This window comes from Clarias gariepinus, chromosome 23 (assembly GCF_024256425.1).
Source record: "Clarias gariepinus isolate MV-2021 ecotype Netherlands chromosome 23, CGAR_prim_01v2, whole genome shotgun sequence".
In the NCBI taxonomy this organism is placed as follows: Eukaryota; Metazoa; Chordata; class Actinopteri; order Siluriformes; family Clariidae; genus Clarias; species Clarias gariepinus.
Genome location: NC_071122.1, coordinates 4,248,448 through 4,267,470, shown reverse-complemented (window position 1 = coordinate 4,267,470; position 19,023 = coordinate 4,248,448). Strand labels below are relative to the sequence as shown.

General features: G+C 38.3%; 2 protein-coding genes across 3 annotated transcripts; both read right to left on the bottom strand.

The window, feature by feature from the left end:
• Nucleotides 1–668: 668 nt before the first annotated feature.
• csnk2a4 (casein kinase 2, alpha 4 polypeptide) lies at nucleotides 669–10,102 on the bottom strand. The gene is made up of 13 exons (XM_053483979.1): nucleotides 9,953–10,102; nucleotides 8,940–9,120; nucleotides 8,016–8,127; nucleotides 7,835–7,936; nucleotides 6,264–6,314; nucleotides 5,780–5,839; nucleotides 5,597–5,680; nucleotides 5,378–5,488; nucleotides 4,478–4,579; nucleotides 3,261–3,361; nucleotides 2,542–2,690; nucleotides 2,376–2,450; nucleotides 669–1,604 (listed from the first exon to the last, which is right to left on the bottom strand). The coding sequence occupies exons 2-13, from the start codon at nucleotides 9,038–9,040 to the stop codon at nucleotides 1,483–1,485; spliced, it is 1,170 nt and encodes a 389-aa protein (XP_053339954.1). The 5' UTR covers nucleotides 9,041–9,120; nucleotides 9,953–10,102; the 3' UTR covers nucleotides 669–1,482.
• Nucleotides 10,103–10,945: 843 nt separating this feature from the next.
• ube2v1 (ubiquitin-conjugating enzyme E2 variant 1) lies at nucleotides 10,946–14,814 on the bottom strand. Of its 2 annotated transcripts, none has more exons than XM_053483980.1 (4): nucleotides 14,715–14,814; nucleotides 13,253–13,401; nucleotides 11,478–11,603; nucleotides 10,946–11,336 (listed from the first exon to the last, which is right to left on the bottom strand). In XM_053483980.1, exons 1-4 carry the CDS (start codon nucleotides 14,734–14,736, stop codon nucleotides 11,190–11,192), a joined length of 444 nt encoding a protein of 147 aa, XP_053339955.1. In that variant the 5' UTR covers nucleotides 14,737–14,814; the 3' UTR covers nucleotides 10,946–11,189. The 2 variants fall into 2 exon arrangements, with proteins under 2 accessions (XP_053339955.1, XP_053339957.1); XM_053483982.1 differs by lacking the exon at nucleotides 14,715–14,814 and adding an exon at nucleotides 14,594–14,613.
• Between the last annotated feature and the right edge of the window lie 4,209 nt (nucleotides 14,815–19,023).

Sequence of the window (19,023 nt, the reverse complement as noted above, 5' to 3'; positions counted from 1 at the left end):
AAAATAGAAGAAAAATCACAAAATTATTCTACTAAAAATATATCTGAGCAGGAAGTTTTTGATAAAACAAAGTGCTAATACTGCACTCATGATCTGTATGTTCACATTAAACACTCCATCTTGATTAACTTCCCCATCCTGCACTGCACCTACTGCAGCAAAGCATCCTGCATGGCCCGATCGCCGGTCTTGTTCATGTCCAGTCATAAGTCACTGCTAAAAATTTTCACACAGAAAACAAAAAACAGGCTGGAGTAAGGTAAGGTGCATAATCGCTGTTAATCACTAAGGAAAAAAGAGACAGTACATGGGGAAATTAATTGTGATTGTGTTATTAAGCAGGGGATAAAAACCTATGGCCAAGAATGTAAAGCAAATCTAGATGACGAAAAAATGTATACATTATACAAAAGAAAAAAATAACTATTACAAAAATTTAATTAAAGCTGAAAAATTTTAGGATTAGGATTCTTATTTTTAGTTCAGTTTATTTATTTTCTGAGGTAATAAGAAAAAAATAAGAATGGAAATAAAAAAGAGCAAATAGAAAAAACAAACAGAACTGGAAAGAGCAAAAGTAAAATCTAAAAAAAAGAGATCAATAAAGAAGAATAGGCAGATGAAACACATGGATTTAGATGAAAGCAACCCGATGTCTGGTCACCTGATAAACTGATTAAACAGGTTTAATTCTTTATTTCCTCAGATTTGCATAAAAAAAATTACAGGTGTTTGTGATTAATCCTAATTCTTTTCCGGTCACCAGTTTTATTTTTCACAATAAAAAAACAACAACAAAAAAACTTCACAACATACAGGTGTCAGAGCTCAGAATGTGTATCAGAAGAGCTTCTCAGAGGTGTGACAGCAGAACATTTTGAGATAATTAACGTCCTATGTGTGGATTCACGAGACAAAAAATAAAAAATAAATCATGCTAAGTTTGAACTGGATAAAAAAAAAAAAATACACATGATGTGTTAAAAAAAAAATGTAAACACTGAATATGATCTTTCTTTGAACTTCATTTAGAAGTGACTATCAAACCAGTGGAACTGTGGTTCTATTAATAAAAAAAAAATCCACATATTACTGGCTCAGTGTCTGTGAAAAACAAACAGAAACCGATCAACAACCACCTGATGAGTGATTAGTCGTGTTTGAGTTTTGAGCATAGAGCTTATTCTAAATCAGCATCACACACACATGATCACACCTTCAATCAGTGTCTCTCTATCTCGCCCTCACACACATGTACATACACACACACACACACACACACACACACACTAGTCCGTATGGTTCAGGTAAACTGTTAAACAAGTAGAGAGTTTGTTTAACTTGAGGTGAAATTTTTTTATGAGTGTGATGTAAAAAAGGGGAGGGGCAAAAAGAGCAGGGGGAAGGGTAGACAGAGAAAACTCCTTCCCATCATCCCCTGCAGACTGAACCGAGAAGTCAGAGGTGATCCATCCCTCTGCGTCACTGGGTGGCCCCGGCAGTAGCGGTTGGCATGGCGCTGGCACTGAGGTTAGTGGCAGCGGAGAGGACGGGCGAGCCGGCCAGCGGGCCCAGAGCCGTGGAGGCGGGAAGAGCAGCAATTCCTGATCAGGACACACAGGAAACAAACAGCATAAAGATCAAATAAAATACACTCGGAGCTGAGACTGTGCTTTAAATCTAGGTGCAAGTCTATTTAATTATCAGTAGAACTGCTTTAGGTTCTATGTTTTATTTCAGTTAAAGGTATATATATTAAAAAAAAAAAAAAAAAGCAGTAAGGCTAACACCATATAGTGAAACACTTGAGTAAATGCTTACAATGGTTAAAAAAAAGAACTGAACAGAAAAGGTCAAGGAGTACAAGGAGATGAAGAAGAAGAGATAAAATACACAGGATCAAAAAAATAAGAGAAGAACTGCAAGAAGGAGGAGTTTAAGGAGAAAAACAGACAAATGTATGGGGAGAAAAGGCACAAAGTAGTAAAAATAATTTTTAATTTTTCCACAAAGAGGAAAAATAAGGAAAAGATGAAGAAGAAGAAGAAAAAGAAGAAGAATGAGCACGAGATGAAGGACGAAGTTAAAAAGATTGAAAGGGTAAAGTGGAAGAATGTAAATACGGAAAAGGTGAAGGAGAATGACCGAGAAAAGGAAAAGAGATTTAAAAAAAAAAAAAAAACAATATAGAAGATAAGAAGGAGAAGAGATGGAATTTTTTCCTTGTGCATTTATAAGTGCACGCACATGACCAGCTGTTAAATTGATCACTAAATGAAACCAGACTAACATGTTTATGGGTTTCATAGGGGACAGTGTGCGTGTGGTGGGAGGAGTGAGAAGCTGTTCTGCATGACCTCACTTCCTGCACTTACCCGTGATTAGACTGGCAGTGCTCACTGCGGTGTTCAGTGCCGGAACATTAGCGCCCCCCACCTTCACTACAGTGTCTGGAATGGGGAGAGAGGCAATAAACATACAGCATGAGGGGCAAAACACAGAGGCAGGGAGAAAATAGAGCAACAGTGTAGAGAGACTGACAGAAGTAGGGATGTTCCATGGCCTCCCGCGCAGTCAGTCGGGCCTGGTGGTCGTACCGGAGCAATTTATCCAGAAAGTCCAAAGCCTCGGGACTCACCAGATGCTGATTCTCGCTGTGTACAAAGCGCTCCCATCGTTTACGTGAATGTCTACGTGTGTGTCAGAAAGGAAGACACGGAATATCAGAATCTTATTCCTTAACTTATAAAGTTATTCTGAGCTGTTCTGCAGGTTTACAAAAGACAATCAGGAACAACAGTTTTATAGGAAAAAACCCCCCTCAAAAAACAGCCTGGTCTGAGCAGAGTGCCGATGAAGACAGGATTAAATACAGTGCTTTTTAAATTGAAGTAAAATGACCTTATCACAACTAAAAGTAAAAAAATAAAGAGGTAGGGAGTGGAGAAGCATGGACATATATTAAGAATAAACCTCACTGTTCTATGCGCCTGTAACCCTTCCCTCCCTTGCGTCCGTTCCTTTCTCTGTCTTGTATCCGTACCATTCTGTACTTTGTAACCTTTACTACTGCTTACACTTGGCCTTTTCCTACCAACAGTAAACTAATAACTAATACTTTAATAATAAAAATAAAAAAACTCTCCTCACTCTAAAGCAATTGACAAATCTGAATTTAAACCTTCATCATTTATTTTTTTTTATTTTAGGACAGTGTATCTTAGCAGCCTCTCAGTCAACGCTCGTTAGAACACACCCACCTTCCCAGGATGTCGTTAAAGCGAGGTTCCAGCTCGATGTTGTATTTGTCAATGTAATCATAAAGGTCCTCTGTTCCAAGTACTTTGGCTATTCTCACCAACTACATACAAAAGAGAAACACCATGATGCTATTAGTCAAATGTTAACCCTGGAGCAAAAGCCACAAACTGGACAAAATATTGATTAAAAAAATATATATTAACAAGAGTTTGCTGTCTTAATTAGTCATAGTGATGTACATGAGTGCTTGTTAAATTTAGATCTCTTTGATTGGATGGAACTAGAGGTGACATCAATACCAGAAAAAATAGAAAATAAGACAAATAATAATAATAATAATAATAATAAAAGATTAAGATCAGCCATTGAAGAAAAAAAGATGGAATAAATTTTTGCTGCAACAAATTCAGGGAACTGGAAATGTTTACAAGAGAGTTTCAGAGACATGACTGTAAGAATCTTTTGTTAGAAATTATATATTGCCATATGAGTGTTTAAAATGTTCAACTGAGTAAATATTATTCAATATATATAAACAATATGAGTATGAGTATATATATTTTGTAGCATTTCCAAAATATTTTAAAAGAATCCATGAGACTTTAAGGCTTTTAAGTTTTTTTTCATTCATACAAACTCTTGGTGACAAAATTCTAAGAAAAATTTTAGAATTTATCGACATTTCCCAAGAATCTTCCCAAATCTTAAAGAAGCTCCTAGGGTGAAGGATTGTTAGTAGTGTTAAGAAGGAACTTTAAAAGCCTGAGGAGTTTCTTAATCAGAGGAGAAAAAAGCAGAGAGGTGAAGATGAAGTACTCGTTTATGTGACTGCAACACAAACCAACCTGGCACTTACATGGACACACGAGAATCACAATCAAGAGCCAAGCCATTAATCTTCAGTTACTTTCTAATAGATTAAGTAAAAAAATTATCTATTTACCAAACTGCACCACTCCCTCACTTTTTTGGTTGATTCCTCGCAGTACTGTCCAAGAGTTGGTCTGAGATTACTCCTAACTCACACGTAAACTAAGATTATAGTTAAAGTTTTAAAGCTAAGTTAGGAGCACTCTGATGGGATTTTAAAAACTTTAATAAATAGGCCACAGAAGTTTGTTGGTGTGCACTGATGCTCAAAGTTTTAATATCAATATAATTAGCAGAAAAAAAGTCTCTGTATGAGCTTCATGATGCTGGCGTAGTGGTTACTTACCTGGTCGTAGTTGTCATGTCCGTGGAAAAAAGGCTCCTTTCTGAAGATCATGCTGGCCAACATACAGCCGAGGCTCCACATGTCCAGACTGTAATCATACATCTGTAACGAAGGAACACAACCCGTAAGTGAGATGCATCTCGTCCATACAAATAGCTAAATGACATTTTACCATTCTGGACTATATATATATATATATATATATATATTCAAAATATATATGAATCTTGTGTGGTCATCACATTCTGACACTATGAGACTTACATTAAAGTGAGATTTTCTTAATTTGTTTTATATCCATTTGTTTAACAATGCAGTCTGAACAGGTTAGATATAAAATGAGATGTTAACAAATCATCAGCATTAAATGGGATAAAACTTACTTAAATGAGCTAGTTCTGTCTAATGTGCTACACAGACACACACCCTTTTGGAAATGATGTCATAGGTACACAAATTCTGAGTCACAAGACTGCACCAGGACATTAATTATGTAACTTATGGACTTCATGACTTAAAGTCATAGATAAAGCAGAATAACTTTTCAGGGCACTGTGTGTTCTAATGTGGAGTTGCAATGTAGAGTTGTGAACCACATGTGGACTGTCAATTCCACCCTTTTTTTTTTTTTTTAACAAGGCTTTCGAAAGTTTTGATTCAGCAGCACTAATGTTTATTGTCTGATTTGATTTCCTTTAGATTTTAAAGTATTAAAAACTACGAGAAGTATCTAATAACCATTGAAATGCAATGTAACCTGTGTTGCTGTTTAAACTCCATGTCTTGTGCAAAGTGATGATTTGTGATATCTTGCTCCACACTGCAGTCCAGTAGGTGGCGCACAAAACTTCCAAAACAAAATATTAACATTAGCACACAGGTCATAAACTTTTTTCTGACCTGATAGTCGATGAGAAGCTCTGGTCCTTTGAAGTAGCGTGAAGCGACTCGCACGTTGTACTCCTGCCCCGGGTGATAAAACTCCGCAAGACCCCAATCAATAAGACGCAACTGGGAGAAGAGGCAATAATTACAGTGGGGAAAAAAAAAAGAAAAAAAAAAAAAAAACACAGGTAGGAACTATTTGACCTGGTGATATGAATCATCATTTCTGCGTACCTTCCTGTGCTTGTGGTCAATCATAACGTTGTGTGGTTTAACATCTCGGTGCATTATTCCCATACTGTGGCAGAAATCAAGAGCCTGCACGAGAAAAAAATAATAAAAAAAATACATACAAATGCAAGGAAAGAAAAATAAACACAGCCTTATTCGGGCACAGCTAGAACACGCCTGGTTTACCTTCAGGATTTCGTACATGTAGAACCGAATGTCATAGTCTGTGAGCGTCTGATACAGTTGCTGACGAGATAAAAAGACAGAACACTAACGTATTAGATATCAGAAAATCACACAACAGCAATAAGAAGTGCTGGCTATGCAGATTTACTGTAAACAGACAATGGCCACAATGTCGTATTTTAGAAAAGTGACACTGTGAGAGATGCTCATGATGATGTGATATAATCATAATCATGTTGTCCAGCTCTGTGGTAAAGCACTGACCATCAAATGTATAATACTTTCACAGCAATGAATTGTTATTGTGAACAGTGAAAATATTGGCACCCTTTAACTACTGTCTAATTGGCATAGAGGCGATAATACAGTAAAAATCATAACAAATAGTTACAGAATTCTGCTCAGTTTTTGTTTTGATGCAGAACCGGGGTAAAATGCAAGCACTACCCATGTGTGTGTGTGTGTGTGTGTGTGTGTGTATTACCTTAAAGTCTGTGTTGTTCACATGTTCAAAAACCAAGGCTGGCGTTCGGGACTGTAAATAAACAAACGTCTGTTATTTAGCTATACTTGTTTCTATGGTAACAGCTCATTCACAGAGGCTTGTATGGCTTCATGCTTCATTAAATCTACTACAAACAGTAATGTACAGATTAAATCAATCGTCTTTTTCAGTAAGGCAATGTTCGTGTAATGTCCCTTAAAGAAGTCTTCAATGTCAGCCCTTTCTTACTGTCAGAGGTAAAGCTGTGACTTCATAAATACTGTTACTAAATACTAAATTCTGTTACTAATGAAATAGAGTGGAACCTTGGATTACGAGCATAATTCATTCCAAATTACCCTTCCTCCACTCTTTTCACACGGGCGCACACAACGGCAGAGCCGGACAGTAATGGGGTACATTTACTTGAGTACAGTACGTGAGTACAATTTTGAGGGATCTGTACTTTACTTGATTATCATTTTTGGGGAGTACTCATGACTTTACTCAAGTACATTTGAGAGACAAATATTGTACTCTTTACTCTACTCTACATTTCCATCCATAAGTGTGAGTACCCATTACTTCTTCTAAAAAAACAAAAAAAAAAAAAGGAAAAAAGAAAAATCTCAGAAACCCTCTTTTGTTTCCCCTTTTAAACGCGATTGGATTGTGCAGGCGCCACTGATTGGGACAGCCTATCAGCAATCACCTTTAGCTGTCCGCCAAAGTCAACTCCATGGTCAGATAATGATTTAGACAAGAGACGTAACCATAGACAAAACAATGGATAAAGACGCAGCAAGCCCATCCCGGGAATGTGCCAACCCGTTTTCTGAACAAGTTAATGATAGTTTTCGCTTCAAGTGTTTGCTGTGTTTACCAAAACAGGACTTCATCACTGCCTACAAAAATGTCAAGGTACGTACACTGAAATAAACTTCCTTACATTTCTAAGCTAGAATAGAAATGGCACGGTGTTCAATGACGCGCACGCACACAGACACATAGAGCAGGCTGAGCCTTGAGCAGGAAGAGAAAATAATTTTTTAACCTCTCTATTAATAGTTGCTTTTGCTTTACATGCGCGCCGTACACACACGCATACAGACACAAAATAAAATGTTTTACGCGCACACACGTGGTCACAGTGTTATGGTAAACAGTACACATGTGCACGGATAATTATATCAGTAAGAGACGCGCACTAAGACCCAGCAGGGGAGTCGATTACCCACAATTCCACAGCGCAAGAGTGAAAAACCGTTGGCTCAGTTGTGATCATGTGATGCTTGGCATCAAAACAAGAAGCGTATGCGTGATACATGATACTCAGGACCTTTCAAGTCAAAATTTCTAATAATATCTTTGCTCGTCTTGTGGAACACTCACAAACCGCGTTACTCACAATCGAGGTTTCACTGTAAAACAATTAAGGAGAAGCTGACAATTGTGTTGTACTAAAAACTATAATAAGGAGCTCTCTATATTCGTATCATCATGTACAGCCGTTCAGGTTTCCAGGCGACTGAAACACTCAGCGTTAACCGTGAATTAGTTTTTACTCTCACCACCGGATCTTTGACGATGTCTACGAGCGAGATGATGTTCGGCCCTCCGCGCAGGTTCTCTAGGATCTTTATCTCACGCTTTATTTTTTTCTTCTTGACAGGCTGTTGGAAAGAAGGCACACTGATTACTTATGCTCTCTCACACACACACAAACACACCCACACACAGATAAATGTTTACCTTCAGTATTTTTACTACCACTTTCTCATTGTTGGTGATGTTCACCGCCTCAAACACCTCACTGTATTTTCCGCGCCCGAGCTTCCGCACCAACTGGAAATCGTCCTGATTTCTAAAAACATGTTAAAACAATTAGAGGCACATTCTGGTTTGTTAGATCATAAAACCCCTGAGACACGCAGGGGGTAAAGGAGGACATCAACAAAGACATTTTAAAACATTTTACATTAAAAATCTTTTCATAAGGAAAGATTCACCTCTCATTTATTGGCCCCAGCATTCACTAGACTTAATGAGACGGGACAGAAGGAATGAGAGACAAAACAGACGGGACGGAGTGGAGGAGAGACAGACCAGATGGGACGGAGTGGAGGAGAGACAGACCAGACGGGACAGAAAGGAGGAGAGATAGACCAGACAAGACGGAGAGGAAGAGCCACAGATCAGACGGGATGGAGAGGAAGAGCCACAGAACAGAGGGGACGGAGAGGAAGAGCCACAGAACAAGAGGGACGGAGAGGAAGAGCCACAGAACAGACGGGACGGAGAGGAAGAGCCACAGAACAGACGGGATGGAGAGGAGGAGACACAGAACAAGAGGGACGGAGAGGAAGAGCCACAGAACAGACGGGACGGAGAGGAAGAGCCACAGAACAGACGGGATGGAGAGGAGGAGACACAGAACAAACAAGACGGAGAGGAAGAAAGGACAGAACAGGCTGCAAGGTAGACAGATAGTATTGAGAAACAGAGACAGACACAGATGTGTAAGAAATATCAATATGAAAAAAAAAGATGAAAATAACAGAGAGAAAGCAGATAGCATTTATAACAACCTAGAAGAGAAACTGAAGCAACTGTGACAAAAAAAAAGATAAAAGTGAGATTGACTGTGTGTTTGTGTATTAGAGAAGTGTTCTATACCCCCACTCCACCACATGCGACTCGTAATCCCAGTACTCCCGGGGCCGGTGTGTGTTCACGTCGGTGTAAACCCGCGCTCGGCTAGACACTGGACCCGACATGTCTGACAATTTGGCAGCGGACAAGGGGACACCTTCAGGAAGAAGCACAACTGCGTTGAGGCAGGATCACCCCTCAACACCTACAGGGCACAAGAGCAACAGAGTTTGTCACTGGTGGGCGTGGCATGGTTTTTATTATGAATCCAGATGAGACACTTTATCTAATGCTAATGAATTATACCTAAATCATATAACATGCTAACAAGTTCGCAATGCGTTACATGTGACATGCTCGGCTTCATTTTCTCACCTGAGTGGGGAGTTAACCAGGTTTATTAGACATTTTATTGGAAATAAACTAATTATCTATGATCCCATGTCACTGAAAAACATCAGAAAAATCTAATAAACGTAAACAAGTGGATCTGGGTCTTTATTTGAGTGACTTCTTTTTTTGGGGGGGAATAAAAAAATAAGCACATTATAAAAAGATTCTGAGTACATAAGTGTTCCTTTCAATTATGTAATCTTACTTATATTTATATAAGATTCAGGTCAGATATTTTCTGCTGCTCGAAAAGAACTTACTATGTAATATGTATTTATAATATTTATTTTAATAATAACACATTATGTTAATATTACAGTACAACACATACTGAGGTAAAGAACTATGCTAACCTTTAGCAATTACGTCATCTGCTTAAGTTTAGCTACCCAAAATGCTGAAAAGAAACTTATTAGCTGGTTTAGCATTAGCTTACCCGACGCTAACATGCTAACACGCTCAGATGGGTAGCTAGCTAACGATCATTAGTTTAACCGGCTTCCGAGTTACCGCTAGCTTAGCCTAACGTAGCTTAGCACGGCAGCACCCGGCTGTTTTTTTTTAAGTTTTCTTTAAATTAAGTTAGATTCCCACTAATTTTACATCAGAGATCAAATCTAGTATATAAGGAGAGATATACTTACCAGTCCCACAGCGGTGGGTTTTTATTCTTATTTAAATTTTCTGAGGCTCCTTTTTTTTTTTTTTTTTTGCTGTCTCAGTGATGGCACACAGAGAGAAGGTAGAGAGAGTACTGCGCATGTGCAACACTCTTTGACGGTCTGGTTATTGCACATGCGTGAGACATAAACCGCCTCAAAACGGCAGAGCCGAAGTGCGCATGCGCGGACTATCCTATTTACATTGACGTATGATGGTATCTTCCTTTGATTAAAACAACAGCAAAAAAATAAAATAAAAATAATAGGTCACATTTTTATTGCTATAATTGGTTTTGAATATTCTTACAAGTATTCTTGCACTGTATTAAATAAAGCGTTGTTTGTCTCTGTTTTTCCCCCTAGACTTAATCTTATGCATCTGTCTACACTGGGTGTGGCCGAAACATCTATATTATGAGTATAGGGGTGCATATACATTTGTTCATTCTATGTATCAATCAGGACATGAGCATATGTGAAATGAGTATTATTACAGTTATTATGGAATATTACAAATTTTTGTAATAATAAACTAGAATCTCTAAACACTTTCCAAGATAATAATTATAATATAATAATAAATATAAAATAATTATAAGATAATAATTGCATCCACATGCATCAGGATAAACCCAGTACTGGTTTTCACAATGTTACCCAACTTTGATCAGAGTTTATTCCCACAATATAACAATTTCTAGGGGTAGATCCCAGGTTTAAACCCCACAACCACCACGTTGGGCCCTTAAGCAAGGCCCTTAACCCTCAACTGCTCAGATATGTAAAAAAAAAAAAAAAAAGTAAGTCTGCCAAATGCCTAAATGTAAATTTTGCATAACTGCAGTTAATCATGCTGCATGATAAGCACAAACAGATTATTTGATATAAAGTATAAACCCTAAAAAGATAAGAAGAAAAAAAACTCACTCAGGAACGTAAAATACACGAGTGTTAAAAAAACACACAACACACGGGTACATTCAATAAGATAATTTATGTTATTTTACAACTTCCATGTATAGCAAATAAAGATAAAAAAAGAAAACAAAATCAGACGACAGATAAGATGATCCTTATGACGCATCCTAACGATGCGCCTGTAATTTTTCCATGTGATTGGTTTCTCTGGGGGCGGAACCTCGAAGTATAAAATAAGGGAATGATGAGAGTCTTGGAAATGATTAGGAAGTATGTGTGTGTGTGTGTGTGTGTGTGTGGTTTAGACGGTGTACACTTGGCCCTCGGGTGGTTGCGGCAGTTTCATGTTCTCTTTGCACATCATGAGCCTCCGCAGTTCCTGTAGAACCACACGAATGCTGTAAGAGTTCTGCCATTTGGCCAGAGATGAAACGGCACGCACGTCCACCTGAAACACATTCATAAAAAAAATTAAAAAAATAAATAAATAATAATGATATTATATAAATATAAAAAATTAATTATCATGGCTTATACTTTTATGCAAATCAATAAGCATGGCTTATACAACTTTAAGTCCTGTACTCACCACACCACTGGAGTTCTGGACACCGTTCAGGTTGATTTTCGTGACGAATCGGACAAGTGGCGGTGTTTCTGGGTACCGAGGGCCGCACTCCACCCTCAAACTGTATATCCTGTTCTCGTAGATCGTCTGAGGAGAAGCAGATCAGAAATTACAGCCTGAAAAATCAAATCAAATGTCGCTTTATTAAACTTTTTTTATTAATTAATTATTATTTCTTATTATTTGTATTATTTTAACTTAGTACACATAGAGCTCATCGAGCTGAACAACTTTCTGCATGTCCTGGGCTAAACCTAACAGGAGATTTTGGTTATTTTGAGTCGTTCGCAAAAACACACCCAAAGGATTTTGATATACTCCTCCTAGGGAATTTATACGATCGCCACCAAACCGGGCCGATATGATCTCAAGACACTGAGGATGAAAAATGGAGGGATTTTTGATATCTCAAACAAATCAACCATGATGTCTTAAACTTACACAAAAAAATGTATAAGTTTTTGTGTGGCATTATATTGAGTGACATCACATTGAGTAACATCATAATGTGATGCTATTTTCCAACATCTGTGGCCTATTCTACACACGTACACATCACAAATGTTAACACACAACTCTCCCACGGTGCAGACACAAACACACTCATATATCATACATCACAAATTTTAACACTTAGATCTTTGTCTCACACACCTGCACGCAGAAACACACACACTAAGACATGTCTTACACACATCACAAATGTTAACAAACAGACTCACACACAAAAACATGCACAAACACATTTACTCGTCACACAGAGGCTGACACATCCACACGTCACACACTTACCTTACTCTCTCTCTCTCTCACACACACACACACACACACACACACACATACACACACATACACACACATACACACACATACACACACATACACACACATACACACATACATTAACAGACTCAACAAATATTTAGGGCACAAACTGACATTAGCCCTGTATAGTGTGTGATGTGTGCAAGTTGTGCAGTGCAACCGGGTGGCGATGGCTTTTTTGAGGTCTTAAATAACACACAAGTTGTGCGGTGCCCCCAGGGTGGCGATGGCACAGGGTGCTTGCAACTATATTTAATAATTAATGTTTATTTTATTATACTTATTTTATTATTAGTTTTTACACACTTATTTAATATACACGTTTATTTATTATGTTAATTGTTTAATTTATATTTAACTTTACAAACTTCCACTTTATTTTAATTACAAATTTATTTACATTATTAAAACAAATTTCTTATTTATATATATTTTTCTAATTCTACAACTTATTTTATTTTTATTATCTGTTTACTATATATAGATTTACACCAAATTTATTCTTGTATTTACTGTAATAATAATAAAGAATATAGTTATATTTATTTATTACAGCACTTACATCTGTAAGTAATTACAAAGGCTTACATTGAGGTTAATGTTTGAGGTTAATGTTTATGTTGTATTATGAAATAATTTTATATTTTTTATAAAATGGAATTATATATTTATATTATTATCGAGCTATTTTAATGCATTAGCTTTTCTTTTGATGGAACTAAAGAGACTTTTTGAGCAAAAACATTTGATTGTGTTGGGGCTTGTGCAAATATAATATCAGATTAGCCCACTCCTCAGTAAAAGGGTCGGATATGTGTACAGCCAGTACGCTAAGCTCATGGAAATGTTGGAGATGTTCTTTTAGCACAGGTTCTGCCTACAGACCAATGGAAGAGCTGAGCGACTCTCACCCGGGGCGGGCCAATGATCGTTCCTCTCCAGCGCGTGAGCGTCATGTCGTCGTCGTCCTCTAATCCCCAACTCACAGTGCCATCGCCCACGCCCTTCTGCCCCTCCTCCAGCTCCTCCAACAGCCGGAAGTTACGTGGAACTTTGATGCCTGAAAGAGACATGAACATCCCTTTAGATATAAACATGCACACGGGAGTGGTGACGGTTATCCATACATGCAAATTACATGCAGTTGCATTGACTTAGAGCGTACACATATGCAGTGGTGTTATAAGGCAGGCACGCTGAGGAATGGATTCCTAAAAAGTACACATATCAGTTGCACACAATGTATGCATGCATGCAAATCAATGTTTTCCCTTAATGCATGCGTAGAGTTGTTATTTCCTGTAATTCACACACACACAGACATTTTTCAAAATGCCGTCACGAAAAAATATAAAATGTTTTAAAACATACATAAGGAAAATGCCACTTTCAGACATATCCATTTCTCAAAAAGCATGCATATTCCCTTAGAACACATGCATGCGTGAAGATGCAACATTTCCCACACCGAATGCACGCTGCTGTATCATTTACTATAATGGACATAAACTATTTTCCAAAATGCAGGGATGCTGATTGATTGTTTCCTGGAATAAACGTGTGCTGATGCGTTGTTTTCCACAATACATTGCATAACTTCCCAGAATTCATGCAGATGCACGCAGGCATGTTCTTGCAGCTTGTTTTGCAGGTTCTGTAACATACTGTAGGTGTCATGACGCTGCAATGACTTAGTTAGTCACCTAGCTAGCTAGCAGGCTAATTAGCATTACAGGCTGCATTACAGCATATTAACTTACAACACGAATTACTTGAATTTTGAACAAATAAAGGATGAATCTGTAGTTATTCTATAGGTGTAGGAAAACATTTAATAATAATAATAATAATAATAATAATCTACTATACACCAGCACAAGTTCCTCCCCACCCGTATTCCGCAAAACCTCCGCCCCCTGTGCTATGATTGGGGATTAGCTTAAGGTATCAGAGCAAGTGCGATATAAACTATGATAGACTTGTGTTCATATAAAACGCTAAAATCGTTTTATTTAGATTCGGTAACTGTATAATAATATAAAAAAGCTCAATCACGTTAAATTCTAATCTGTAAAACCTAACCCCACTGACCAATTACAGCGAAGGAGTCGTACCTATGTCGGCCAATCACAACGCAAAAGGCGGGACATAGACGCCGGAATATCGGTGTGGAAAAATAACAAGTCAGATAATGCTTACGAGCTAGCTAACCTCACACACCCTTAATTTTGGGGGGAAAAAAATATACAAACTTAATCATGGAGTTCCTAACGGGTCACATAAGTCGTCATCTATTCATTTGAAGTAAAATGTATGAGAAAACGAATCCAGAAAGCATTTAAAGGAATCGCGGGGAGGGAAATTTCACTTTACCTGTTCCGGCGGATGCCGCCATCTTGTCGTTCAGGAGCGGTCACGCGCACGCTGCGCATTACGTACGTCAAACAGCGGGGACGCGCACGTGCTCGATAAAATCTACGCGTGCACTAGATTAGATTAAAGTAGATGAGATTCAATTTAGTGGCACGGTGGCTTAATGGGTAGCACTGTTGCTTTATACATCCAGGTTCGATTCCGGCCTCTGTGTGCATGGGTTTCCCCTGTGCTTGACGGGTTTCCTCCAAAAGACATGCAGATTAGACTACCTAGATAATTCTTAAAGGGGTCATACAGGCCTACATGCACTTTTTTAAGCTGTTTGGACTGAACTGTGTGTTAGGAGAGTGCGTACACAACCACTCTACGATGATAAAGAGCTGCCCAGTGGTTTTCTTTTCATTTATTACAATAACATGCCCCTTCTGAAATCAGGCCAATCGCAAATGCCTTGCTGTGTGACGCCACACCACAAGAGGCCGCTCCTACACTAGTTGATTGACACTGGTGTTTTAGCAAAGACCCGCCCCGAGTGAGAAGAAGCTGTCGGCCATTGTTTTTCGCCGCTGGAGCAAAATGGCGCCTAAGCGAGTGTTGTGTACAGTTGTTGGGTGTAATAGCGAACACAGCAGTCGTCATTCACTACCTAGGGTTAGTGACCTAGGGTACCTACCTAGGGTTAGGTATCTGAGCCGCTGAGGACGCAATGGCTGAATTTAGTTTTTAAAGCTAACGTCCCCGTCGATCTACCTAAATGCGTTCATGTTTGCGATAATCATTTTTCACCAGACTGCTTTATAAACGGGGGTCAATATAAAGCAGGTTTTCGTCTTCCTGCTTCATCTTCACCAGGCTCGGTGAGTGTAATTCCTTTTTCTATGAATCTTTGCAGATCGCCTTTTCTAATAATCACGATGAATGCGGAGTGTAAGTTAACTTGTCTTTATGTGTTATGTCGTCTTCTCTATGTACATCCGTCTCTATATAATTCCTAATCGCCCGTTTATAATAAACAATGCATTAAGGCGATTGTCTAGTTGCAAACTGTGTACGTAGTCGGAAAACTATATTATGCTTACCTTTGTTACGTTAGATGGTTTATAACGATGTCTGTCGAAGATTAAGAAGTCATGTAAACACATCAGTAAAACACATCGCGTCCGTATCTCTCTCAGTAAGCTTCTCCGCTTTATGTTGTTGTTGCTTGCGGCAGCGTGACAGCCCGTTAATTCATGCCCATGCAATGATGAGAAAGACAAATCGAGCATGTCCATTCTTTTAATTTCTGCGTTGTCAGGCGATATTACAAACTTCCGCGTAGGTTCCGTACTTAAACAAACCAAAAACTACTGAAGAAAACAGGCTCAGGCTCTATATTCCAGCGTTTTCCAGTTTGGACTGCATTACCCACAAAGCACTGCGTTGCGGGCAATGCTTTGTGGGTAATGCAGTCCAAAGCATTGCCCGCACTGGACTACACCTCCGTGGCTATACCCCACGTGTGTTGTGAAGACACGCCCCACAGAACTGGGGGGCGGGCTCAGGAGAGATCATAAGCATTTAAAGGAACATGTACTGAAATAGGTTGCTGAGAACAGAGCTAGTTTTTACCAGTTAAAAGTAGTGTTTTTTTTACACAACCATTGAGAATTTTTTATTAAATATATTACAAACTTTTCATTAGGACCCTAAAGATCATATTAACATTTAATGAAAAATGTTTCTGGATGACCCCTTTAAATTTGCCTGTAGTATGTGTATGTCCTGTGAAGGATGTACACCCTGCCTCGTGCCCAGTCTCCTGGGATAGGCGTCAGGCCCCTTGTGTATACAGGATACATCAATATACTGTAGATAGTGAGTGAGTTCAAGTTTACTGTCATTGTGTAAAGTACTTGTACAGAGCCAATAAAATGTAGGCGGCATCTTAAATTTGCATAAGTGGCCTATTTACAATAAGTAACAATGTGTTATAACAAACAAAACATGCATGTAAAAAAGATATAGCAGTATAACTGCAAACATTGTGCAGTGGGTAAGACATGTCAAAAAGACAACCTGCTCAGAGTAACTTGATATACATACACTCACCTAAAGGATACAAATTCAAATTTTATTTGTCACATACACAGTCATACACAGTACGATATGCAGTGAAATGCTTGTACGACCGCCAGTGACCTTAAAAAGAAAATAAAAACTATATATAAGGAATAAATATTAATAAAAAGAAATACGACTTTACGAAATTACTAGTAAAATAAACTGTACAAGTAAGGGCATAATAAAAATATATATATTTTCTTTATTATTATAATATATAATATATTTTATGTAATATATTACAAAATATAGAAATATAGTAATACAGGGGGGGAAATATATATATATATATATATATATATATATATATATATATACAGTGGTGTGAAAAACTATTTGCCCCCTTCCTGATTTCTTATTCTTTTGCATGTTTGTCACACTTAAATGTTTCTGCTCATCAAAAACCGTTAACTATTAGTCAAAGATAACATAATTGAACACAAAATGCAGTTTTTAAATGAAGATTATGTTATTAAGTGAGAAAAAAAAACTCCAAATCTACATGGCCCTGTGTGAAAAAGTAATTGCCCCCCCTTGTTAAAAAATAACTTAACTGTGGTTTATCACACCTGAGTTCAATTTCTGTAGTCACCCCCAGGCCTGATTACTGCCACAACTGTTTCAATCAAAAAATCACTTAAATAGGAGCTACCTGACACAGAGAAGTAGACCAAAAGCACCTCAAAAGCTAGACATCATGCCAAGATCCAAAGAAATTCAGAAAAAAATGAGAACAAAAGTAACTGAGATCTATTAGTCTGGTAAAGGTTATAAAGCCATTTCTAAAGCTTTGGGACTCCAGCAAACCACAGTGAGAGCCATTATCCACAAATGGCAAAGACATGGAACAGTGGTGAACCTTCCCAGGAGTGGCCGGCCGACCAAAATTACCCCAAGAGCGCAGAGACAACTCATCCGAGAGGCCACAAAAGACCCCAGGACAACAACTAAAGAACTGCAGGCCTCACTTGCCTCAATTAAGGTCAGTGTTCACGACTCCACCAAAAGAAAGAGACTGGGCAAAAACGGCCTGCATGGCAGATTTCCAAGGCGCAAACCACTTAAGCAAAAAGAACATTAAGGCTCGTCTCAATTTTGCTAAAAAACATCTCAATGATTGCCAAGACCTTTGGGAAAATACCTTGTGGACCGACGAGACAAAAGTTTAACTTTTTGGAAGGTGCGTGTCCCGTTACATCTGGCGTAAAAGTAACACAGCATTTCAGAAAAAGAACACCATACCAACAGTAAAATATGGTGGTGGTAGTGTGATGGTCTGGGGTTGTTTTGCTGCTTCAGGACCTGGAAGGCTTGCTGTGATAGATGGAACCATGAATTCTACTGTCTACCAAAAAATCCTGAAGGAGAATGTCCGGCCATCTGTTCGGCAACTCAAGCTGAAGCGATCTTGGGTGCTGCAGCAGGACAATGACCCAAAACACACCAGCAAATCCACCTCTGAATGGCTAAAGAAAAACAAAATGAAGACTTTGGAGTGGCCCAGTCAAAGTCCTGACCTGAATCCTAATGAGATGTTGTGGCATGACCTTAAAAAGGCGGTTCATGCTAGAAAACTCTCAAATAAAGCTGAATTACAACAATTCTGCAAAGATGAGTGGGCCAAAATTCCTCCAGAGCTCTGTAAAAGACTCGTTGCAAGTTATCGCAAACACTTGATTGCAGTTATTGCTGCTAAGGGTGGCCCAATCAGTTATTAGGTTCAGGGGCAATTACTTTTTCACACAGGGCCATGTAAGTTTGGATTTTTTTTCTCCCTAAATAATAAAAACCATTATTTAAAAATTGCATTTTGTGTTTACTTGTGTTATCTTTGACTAATAGTTAAATGTGTTTGATGATCAGAAACATTTAAGTGTGACAAACATGCAAAAGAATAAGAAATCAGGAAGGGGGCAAATAGTTTTTCACACCACTGTATATAAAGTGTCATGTGCAATAGTCAGATATATAAATATGTATTGCATGAATGTGTCCATGATTGTCCAGTCAATGTCAATGTTTAAAAAGACATTACTCCTGTGTGGTGGTGTGATTGAGAGACCGTATCGCCTGCAGTAAGAAGCTCCTCCTCAGTCTCTCTGTGTTGGCCTTCAGGGAGCGTAATCGCTTTCCTGACCGCAACAGAGAGAACAGTCCATTGTTGGGATGGCTGAGGTTCTTCATGATCTTCCTGGCCTTGCTG